At 50.8% G+C, this 10,474-nt stretch overlaps 2 protein-coding genes across 2 annotated transcripts; one reads left to right on the top strand and one right to left on the bottom strand.

The window, feature by feature from the left end:
- The first annotated feature begins 1,628 nt into the window (after positions 1–1,628).
- Positions 1,629–3,651, top strand: LOC1275832 (kelch domain-containing protein 4). The gene is made up of 3 exons (XM_315113.5): positions 1,629–1,863; positions 1,953–3,246; positions 3,326–3,651. The coding sequence occupies exons 1-3, from the start codon at positions 1,750–1,752 to the stop codon at positions 3,514–3,516; spliced, it is 1,599 nt and encodes a 532-aa protein (XP_315113.5). The 5' UTR covers positions 1,629–1,749; the 3' UTR covers positions 3,517–3,651.
- Positions 3,652–5,426: 1,775 nt separating this feature from the next.
- Positions 5,427–9,791, bottom strand: LOC1275831 (U2 snRNP-associated SURP motif-containing protein). Its single transcript, XM_315111.5, has 9 exons — positions 9,579–9,791; positions 9,305–9,398; positions 8,873–9,234; positions 8,259–8,800; positions 7,967–8,194; positions 7,465–7,894; positions 7,038–7,395; positions 6,441–6,966; positions 5,427–6,367 (listed from the first exon to the last, which is right to left on the bottom strand). Exons 1-9 carry the CDS (start codon positions 9,651–9,653, stop codon positions 5,668–5,670), a joined length of 3,315 nt encoding a protein of 1,104 aa, XP_315111.5. The 5' UTR covers positions 9,654–9,791; the 3' UTR covers positions 5,427–5,667.
- Positions 9,792–10,474: the final 683 nt, after the last annotated feature.

Here is a 10,474-nt window from a genome sequence, read left to right as displayed (position 1 = left end):
AGCTACGTCGAATGAAAGCAAAGTTTGATTGCAGGCGATCGCGTTCCACTTCTCGAAATCATACTGGTGGAAGGAACAACATCTGCTGGTATCATCGAAATTATGGAAATCGAGCCAACCGATGTCGAAGTCCTTGTCGGTACATTCAGTCGAAAAAATAGATTTACGATCGTCTGATGTCGTCAAGCGGTATGTATTGCTAAAGCCAGCATTTGAGGTAGAGAAGCCTGAGAACCATGCTGGAAATGTATCGAAGTTGACGGACGAACGAATCTAAGTCATCCGGTCACCGGGTTCGATTTTTGATGGAATTGAGGGGAACACTGTAGAAGATTACTTAAAGCAATGATTTGATGTAATTATTTTGCAATGCATGTCGCATATGATGACTAAACGATCGGTTATCCTTTAACTCTACGACCGGATACTCGGGTAAGATTTTCATTTTCAAACTGATATAACTTTTTATTGAAGGACGCATGCTGAACTTATTTTTCAAAAATTCCAAAATATTTTCCTAATCTCTACGACCGGCATACCCGGGTATCCCATACATTTTGTATGGGAAGTGATAGCTTTTAATTTAAAACTTTTTTTAAAACTTTAATAACTTTTGATGTAAAAAATATTAAAAATTATGATTTGGTTTAAAGTTAAAGGTATTAGCCTTTTTACTTGGTTGGATAAATGGGCCGGTCTCGTAGTACAGTCGTCAACTCGTACGACTTAACAACATGCCCGTTATGGGTTCAATCCCCAAATAGACCGTGCCGCCATACGTAGGACTGACTATCCTGCTATGGGGGGGAATCAATTAGTCACTGAAAGCTAAACCCACAAGTGGGTACAGGCAGGCCTTGACCGACATCTGTTGTTGAGCCAAAGAAGAAGGATAAATGGGAATTTGAAAGTTTCATTTACTATTTTTAAAATATTATGTAATATGTATATGACAAACAATTTTTTCATTCGCAGCCTTCAATGCTGCACCATATTAAATTGATTAGTTATTATGCGCTTCATGAAGCATTCCGGTTATTTTAATTGAATATGAATAGAAAAGCTGAAATTCTTCATAAAACTATGTTTTTCAATTATATTTTTGGTTATTTAATGTCTTGTCCATAGAATTTTCATAGAAAAAATCAACCGTATAAAATACTTTGTATATTATTTGTATATGCATTATGTTCTACTTTTTCTTGAAATGTGCTCTCTTCTAATCATATTTCAATTTTAAAACATATTACATACACAATAGAAATGTGTTGCAGAATTAGTTTTCTTTATGCGGTCGTACAGATGAAGGTATAAATTTGGTCATTGAGACAACGGTTAATAAAGAAAGTAAATTTTTTATTTATGCGCTTCACAATCCAGATCAGGAAATGAAGAGTATTAGCTAAACGACTAACTACTAAAATTTGTATTAAAAAACCCCTCTTTAGAACACATACGATTACCTTTGATACGTAATCAACAGTTCTTTCGTCCTTTCTTTGGATTAACTGCTAATTTGAAAACAAAGTTCCAAACACATTCAAATTGTTCTTAGTTTTTTCACCGGACAACACCTACCATAAAAATGACAGCCAAAAGCCGAGGTTTGTATCGTTTTGTCCCAGCTTGACTTTAAGCACCTTGCTGTTTACACATGCGGCATAAAATCAAAACAAAAAACACGTTGTGTTCCTTGCGAGACGCACTTTGGTGTTAGGACAGTTTTTTGCACACTTTTCACCCCCCAAAATGGGCCGCAAGGATAAGAACAAGAAAAAGGGCCAAGGAGCCGAAAAAACGTCCATGAAAACGGACAAAAAGCTTGTAGCGAAGCAGAAAAAGCTGCTCGCCAAGCTGGGTGAGGTAAGTGGCTCCGTTTGCGGCCATTCCGAGCGACACTTTTCCGTCCAGATCAAGTACGATACATTCGTTTGCGACGTTTTTTTTTTCAGGAAGATATCGAAAACATTGTAGCCAAGTACGAAACGAAGGACACGAAATCGTCCGATCTCACCGAAATCGTTTGCCCGCCGCCAACGGCCCGGGTAAACGTGGGCATCTGCGCCCATCCGGCCGATCGGGAGGAAATCTTCATCCATGGGGGAGAGTTTTTCAACGGCCAGCAGACGGTCATCTACGGTGACTTTTACTCGTATAATGTGGCCAAGAATGAGTGGAAAACGCTGAAATCCTCCATCTGTCCGGCACCGCGCAGCGGCCATCAGATGGTACCGGTCGCGACGGACGGTGGCCAGATCTGGCTGTTCGGGGGCGAGTATGCGTCGCCCTCCCAGCTGCAGTTTTACCACTTCCGCGACCTGTGGGTGTACCGGATGGCAAAGAAGCAGTGGGAAAAGATCAACGCCCCGAACGGTCCGAGCGCTCGCAGTGGCCATCGGATGGTGGTGACGCGCAAAAAGCTATTCGTGTTTGGCGGCTTCCACGACAACAACGCCTCGTACCGGTACTTTAATGATCTGTACGCGTTCTCGCTGGAAAGCTACACCTGGACGAAGATAGAGGGGGCCGGGCCGGTCCCTCCCCCGCGCTCCGGTTGCTGCATGGTGGCGAACGCCGACGGGAAAATCCTCATCTGGGGCGGATACTCGAAGACCAGCGTGAAGAAGGAAATTGATCGCGGCACCACGCACACGGACATGTTCGCCTTGGTGCCGGACAAGCAGCAGGACGGCAAGACGGGAGCGGCGACAGCACAACCGACCTACAAATGGACCAGCGTCAAACCGAACGGCAAAAAGCCGGCCCCGCGCAGCGGCATGGCGGTGACAATTGCACCGAACGGAAAGGCGTACACGTTCGGTGGTGTGATGGACACGGAGGAGGATGAGGAGGACGTGCGGGGAATGTTTAGCAACGAGTTGCATGCGCTCGATACCGGCGCGTGCACCTGGCGCAAGCTCGAGCTGGCGGCCAAGGCAAAGAAAAGCAAGCTGGCCGATGTGCAAATGAACGAGGAAGAGAAGGAAAAGCAGCAGCAGCAGTCGGCTAAAATCGTTTCGGATGATGGAGTTTTCACGATGACTGTCGGGGGCAGCGGGGCCAGTGGAGGGGCATCGAAAGGGGCGGCCAAAGGAGAGGAAGGGGATGCAGGGGCGCTTGATCTCGGTGGTCCCTCGCCACGTATGAATGCGGCCATCGTCGTCTGCAAAGGGCAACTGTACGTGTACGGTGGATTGTACGAATCCGGCTCCAGGCAGTTCACACTGAGCGATCTTTATGCTCTTGGTAAGTGTCTTTTCCTTCCCAGCTGCAAACGGAAGGGCTATAGTTTATTAATTCTGCACCAATACCATTTTCCTCTTAGATCTTCATAAGCTGGATGTGTGGAAAACATTAATTGCCAACAGCTTTAATTCGAACGAATGGCTTGGCTCGGACAGTGAAGGAGATTCTTCCGATGATGATGATGACGATGATGACGACGATGATGATGATGATGATGACGACGATGATGATGACTCGGAGGATGATTCGTCTGGAATGGAAACGGAGTAGCTCGTGAAGCGGACGAAACATCATTCCGACCGTACCGAAAACTAATTGGAATGAAAATAAAAAACAAAAATAAATGCTTAATTGTATTATGTGTTGAGCTAAAATAAACGAATTAAAATGGTGTAACTACCGGGATTCTTCTGTTTCCCACGATTTATTCGTTGGTTCCCATATGTTTTTGTAAAGTTGTCAAAAATCCGGAGTCGACTCCGATTCGACTCCGGAAGGTGGGTCCGCCCTGTATTATTCGGAGTCGTTCGGAGTCGCCCGGAGTCATTCTGAGTTGGAGTCGTTCGGAGTCGGCCTTCCAAACAAAGACCTGTATATGAAGTGCACGTGAAAAGTGAAAGACAAAAAACACAACGAAATGAAATGCCTGATCACAAGCACATTAAACCAGACGGCTCGACTCCGTTCGACTCTAGAAGATTCCGCATTACTCTGACTCCGATTGACTCTGGACGACTCCGGACGACTCCTGATGACTCCGGATGACTCCTGACGACTCCAGACGACTCCGACTCCGAATGACTCCAGACGACTCCAGACGACTTCGATTCCGAATGACTCCGGACGACTCCAACTCCGGTCGACTTCGGACGACTCAGGACGACTCCAGGCGGCTCTGGACGACTGCGACCGACTCCGAATGACTCCGGACGACTCCGGACAATTCCGACCGACTCCGGACGACTCCGGACGACTCCAGACGACTTCGACTCCGAATGACTCCGGATGACTTCGGACTACTCCAATCGACTCTTAACGACTCCGACCGACTCCGAATGACTCCGGTCGACTCCGGAAGACGCCGAACGACGCCGGACGACGCCGGACGAATCCGGATGACTCCTGACGAATCCGGATGACTCCTGACGACTCCGGACAACTCCAGACGACTTCGACTTTGAATGACTCCGGACGACTCCGACTGACTCCGAATGACTCCGGACGACTCCGAACGATGCCGGACGACTCCGGACGACTTCTGACGACTCCGACTCCGGCCGACTTCGGACTACTCCGGGCGACTCCGGACGACTTCTTCCGACTCCGAACGACGCCGGACGACTCCGACTCCAGCCGACATCGGACTACTCCGGACGACTCCTTGCGACTCCGGACGACGCCGGATGACTCCTGATGTCTCCAGACGACTCCGACTATGGCCAACTCCGAACGACGCCGGACGACTCTGGACGACTCTGGACGGCTCCGACTGACTCTGAATGACTCCAAATGACTCCGGACGACTCTGACTCCGGCCGACTTCGGACGACTCCAGACGGATCCGGGCGGCTCTAGACGACTCCGGACGACTCCGACCGACTCCGACTGACTCCGGACGACTCCGGACGACTCCAGACGACTCCAGACGACTTCGACTCTGAATGACTCCGACTGACTCCGGATGACTCCTGATGTCTCCAGACTCCGACTATGGCCAACTCCGAACGACGCCGGACGACTCTGGACGACTCCGACTGACTCCAAATGACTCCGGCCGACTTCGCACGACTCCGGACGGCTCCGGGCGGCTCTGGACGACTCCGGAAGACTCCGGACGACTCCGACCGACTCCGGACGACTCCGACGACTCCGGACGACTCCAGACGGCTTCGACTCAGAATGACTCCCACTGACTCCGGATGATTCCTGATGTATCCAGACGACTTCGACTATGGCCGACTCCGAACGACGCCGGGCGACTCTGGAAGACTTCGAAAGGCTCCGGACGACTCCGACTTATTTATTGGTATCGTCATATTCTATACCAATACAATTGAACCAAAAAATCTGGGAAACGCAAAAAAAACGTGAGAACCAACAAAAAAATTATGTGAACCAACCAATAAATCGCGGAAAACCCCGTATTCTATTCCGTAATTTTTAGAATAAAAAGAAATGTGTCACATGGTAATTATTACATTTATTTCTATCATTCGCTCGAGACTGAGCTACATTACACGTTTTAAATCTTTATTTGTTGCTCACAGGGAGGAAAAATTAAGCCCTACTTTGCGATACACATTCATACACGAATGACTTTGAGACGTTAAAAGTTTGCTGCTACTTGCTGCTTCATCACCACGGAAGCAAAGGACACCAAATGCACCCTACATTGAGCGGTTTCCTTCTCACACATCCCGTTTACCTGTACCGTTTCGTGTGCGCCCTGTCGTCATACTTGGAACTGGTGGAGGAATCCTTCCGGCTGCTTCCGCTGCCCCCGTAACCTTCCTTCGCTCGCTCACGCTCACGATAGCGTGACGAGGAGGAGCCACCATCGCCGCCCTCCACGTCACGATCCCGCTCGCGTTCCCGGGTGCTTCGATCGCGCTCCCGTTCCCGTTCCCGTTCCCGCTCCCGTTCCCGATCCCGCTCCCGTTCGCGTCCATGCGAGCTGCGAGCTGAGTCACTGTCGCGCACCCGGTCCCGATGCTCACGGTGATGGTCCCGTTGGTCGCGCTCGTGCGACAGCTGCATCCGTTCCCGTGGCGCATCCTTCTTCTCTCGCCGGCTTTCCCGGCTGTCGCGGGCGTCGCGCCGCTGTTGCTCGTACTTGTCGTAGTTGGACTCGCTCGCCGAACCACCGTGCCGGGTGGGCGAACCGAGCAGATCGTACTTGCTGGTGGTGCGCGACGATCCGGACGCTGCCGGTCCGGCGGGTGAAACCGAACGTTCGGACGAGTAGCGATAGCGCGACTCGGTACGATTGGCCAGCTCGTCCTCGTCCGAGGAGCTGCTCGAATGACGCCGCCGGGATGATTTCGATCCCGGCGAACGATCGCCATACCCGCTGCCGGCCGGTGAGCGAGCGGACTGGCGGCTGCGCTTGTGCTTGCGGGAGCTGGTTTCGACGGAACGAAACGAATTACGACGATTGAAGCAACATATCATATCTTTCTCCTCAAACAACTTACCTTTCCGCACTGCCGGTACGCTTCATGGCCCTGCGGCCACCACGACTGTCCTCGTCCGAGGCAACCCAGCTCGGTTCCTCGCGTCCCTTCTGGCGCAGCTCTTGTTCCATCTCCTTCAGCAGCTTCATGCGGTAACTGTCGATCTCCTCGTGCAGCGTCCAGCCGGTGCGCACCTGCCGCGTACCGGACTCGAACTCATCCTGGTACTGCACAATTTTCACCTCAATCTCACGCAACCGTACCCGTCGTAGTTCGTCCTGGTCCGATGCCGCACGCCCGACTCCATCGTCCTCCGGACGCTGTCCATCCTCATCCTCATCGTCGTCATCGTCGTCCTCGTCCGTGTAGTTGCCATATTTGCTACTGATCAGCCCTACGCCCTCGTTTTTGAGGCTGATTTTCGGCGGCTCCGGTACGACTGGATCCAGCGTGTCCCATTTGCTGGTCGTGATGGCTTGTGCCTCGATCTGTGCCGCATCGACCGATTCCCATTTCGAGGGAATAAAAGAACCGCCAGCCGATTTACCTGATAAGTAATGAAGAAAGTTAGAAAGACACACACACGATTGCCATCCGTTGTCGGAGTCGGCGTCATACCTCGGGACGAACTTCCACCGGTTCGTCCTCCTCCCTCACTGCCGGAAAGGGACGCACCGCCCATACGTCGCCCTCCGTCCAACATGCCGCTACCTCCCCCCGCTTCGTGGGCCGCTTCCAACGGCATCCCATCAATATCATCGTCCGCCAACGGCATCCCATCGATATCGTCCTCATCGCTGTAGATGTCGTGCTTTAGCAGCGGTGTCCGGTTCTCGCCCGCCCCTCCTCCTCCTCCACCACTCGTCATACCGCACATCATTGCACTTTTCAGCAGTGCCGCACCGTCCAGCGGCACTCCGTCCAGATCTTCGTCCTCCTTCTCCTCTTCCGGCTCCTCTTCCGGTTGCTTTTCCGTCTGCAACAAGAAAAAACAAGCGTCATTTGTGGCACACTCACACAACCACACAACCACTGCACTGCTTACCATCTGTATGCCCAAAAAGGTGTGCTGCAGCTTCACGAGAAAGTCGCGCGGATAGATCGCCCACTCTTCCCACGCCCGGAACACGCCCATCACGCGGCTCTTGAACCCCTCCGCCTTCAGCCGGCTGTCCAGCTGCATGTAGTACGCGTTCAGGTTGCGAAAGATGTCGAGCAGGTTTTTCTCCATCGCCTTGCGGAAAAAGCTCGCGTTCTGCACCTTCACCGCCGAGTTGTGCAGTATGTCCGAGATCAGATAGATGCGGGCGACCTTTTTCTTCACCACCGTTTCGTTCGACGACAGCGACTCGGTGATGCATTCGCAGATTTCCTCCGCCGCGTCCGCGTGCTCGATGCAGAAGATCATCGCGTCGCCAATCTTTTGCCGCTCCGGCGTCAAGTGCCGTATCAGATCCTCCAGCCGGTCGCGTTGTCTGCGAATGTACGGCGAATCGGAATTTCAGAAACAAGTTCCAGCTGAACAATTAAATCATCCTACTACTTACGCCACGGAAAGATTCCCTTTGTTAGCTTCAATGCCCTCCTCGTCCGCAAGCAGCTCGTCCGGCATGCCCTGGGTGTAGAAGTTGATCGGCGGAGGCTTCCATATGGAGCCACTCTTGAACATGCGGAACTCTTTCGTCCTCCAGTCTCCCGGTGTGTCGCCCTGCAGCAGCGAAAACAGCTTCCAGCGATAGTAAATATGTGCCGGGCTTTCGTTCTCGAAGAGAAACCTAAAAGTAGCGAACGTGAATGTGAATGTGTCGGAGTCGAGAGGCAGTACACAGAGACACCCACTTGTACATCGGATTATCCATCTCCTTCGTCATGATCAGTGCTTCGAACATGGGACCTTCGCGGATCACAAACTCTACCATGCGATGGATTAGCATCAGCAACGGCCGCTCGGTCGGTATGACCACCTTCACCACCGACTTAAACAGCACCGCGTCCATCTGTTCCTTCAGCTCCGGCTCCGCCATGTAGGCGCCGGACGTCATCTTGGGAATATTGTCCAAATCTGACGGATGTGGCTGCGCATTGAACGGCAACCCGGACGGCGGTGGCGGCAGTGTGTACGCCAGCAGCTTCGGTGGTACGTAGATCGGGTGCGTCATGATCGGGACCGATTTGCCCCAACCGAGCTTCATCTCGTACCCCATCACGTCGCGCCCGTTCAGCGCACGCAGAGCGCGTTCCGCATCGCGCCGGCTCATGTACGCCACGAACCCACAGTTTCGGTTGCGCATCTTCTCTTCCTCCGAGCGGGGCCACATAATCTTTATGCTCGCCAGCGGTCCATACTTGCCAAACAGTTCCATCAGCGCTTGTTCCGAGATCTAAAAAACAATTCCATTGGTGGTTAACTCTAGCCTATTCCACCCTCAATTTACGGACTGTTTTTCACTCACCTTGGGATTAAGGTTGCCCAGGTACAGGTTCGTCGTGTTTGGATCACCGTTATCGAACGAGCCGGATTCGGTCTCCTTGTACACGGGATCCGATTCGGTGGAGCTCGTGCCAGGGAGCATCGTCCGGGCCATATGCTTGTATTTGTGGCGTTCCTCGCGCTCTTCTTGGATCTGGCGCAGCTCTTCCTTAAACATCTCCAGATTGCTCTTTTTCTTTTCCTGGTTTCGCTTCTTGCCCATCGCCGACGAATCTTTGCGGCTCTCGCTGGCAACCATCTTTACGTAGTCCATCGATTTCTCGTGATCCATGTCGAGACGGGACTGAGGCTTGTAAAGCTTGCCCCTGTCCTTCGTGTCTTCCTCTACAAGTGACGACAGGTAACATTAGTGCCGTAGCTCTTGCCGAGTGCACTACTGCCATGCGATACTTACTTCTTGAGCCCGCATCGTACGTTCCGGCCTTTACCCATACCTTCGATATTTTGGATGGCGCTTCTTGAAATGTTTCCACAAACTCTTTGAAAGCCTTAAATTGTCAACTAGGATTAGCTGCGGTTCGTTCATTCTACTACTGGGTCAAGCGAATCGCGCGACACACAGCTACGCCGTGTGTGCCTTGGTTTTCTTGCGTCTTCGCATAAATGGTAGGGTATGGTGTGTTGAGAGGAGAAATAGGAAGGATTGGAATTTGCCTGTCTGCACTTACGTGGGCTGCTGCCGCCTCGTCCTCCCGCTTCTTTTGCTCTTCGATTTCCTTCCGCGACATCGGACGCTTGCCCATTCTGTCTGCGGGTGATTATTTCCTATTATTTTCCCGAAAAAGAAACAAGCGACGCAGACAACGGGAGCGAGCCGAAATGATTGAAAACATAAATTTTCCTTCGATTTTTTTCTTCTTTTTTCTTTCCTTCACGGACTGTCATTGAACTGTCACCTGGAACCAAGGTTCAGGCAAGACAGATACGCTGAACTAGCGGCTTGAAAATCACCGGTACCTTTTCCAACCAGCTCAAACTGACAGTTAACCCGGCGCTCTAGCAGCAATCGAACACGACATCGAACATGAAAAATGTATGGGATTTGACATGTTCGATTTGTTGGTTATCAAATCGAACATGTCAAATCCCATATATTTTTCATGTTCGATGTCGTGTTCGATTGCTGCTAGAGCGCCGGGTAAAGTTGCATACTGAGCGTAAACAATTCAGCAAAAATAGGGATACGCTTTGGCTCATTAGCTTTCATACAAAATTATGTATAATGAATTGTTGTTTATGCATGCAATAACAGCGTGTTTATTTTGTAGTTTAATTTGTTTCTTTACAATTATTACTGAATGAAACCATTCAATCCATTTAAACAAAAAATAAAAAGACTCATTATCCGTTTTATTCGCATATCCGGGCAAGGTCAAGTCCCGAGAAGCCCGGATATACGGCGCTCCACTGTAGTAACAAAATAATAATTAGTTATTATGGCAATGACCAACGTTACTTGCCAGGTGAAGGTGGATGGAAAACTCTCAGGATCTTTTGCTACCACCAAAGGTCTGCGCCAGGGGGTCGGACTTGTCTGTCTCCTATTCAACTTGGAACCGGGAGC

Source organism: Anopheles gambiae, chromosome 2 (assembly GCF_943734735.2).
Source record: "Anopheles gambiae chromosome 2, idAnoGambNW_F1_1, whole genome shotgun sequence".
NCBI classification, from domain to species: domain Eukaryota; kingdom Metazoa; phylum Arthropoda; class Insecta; order Diptera; family Culicidae; genus Anopheles; species Anopheles gambiae.
Note: the sequence above shows the minus strand (reverse complement) of the source record. Positions and strands in the feature narration are given on the sequence as shown.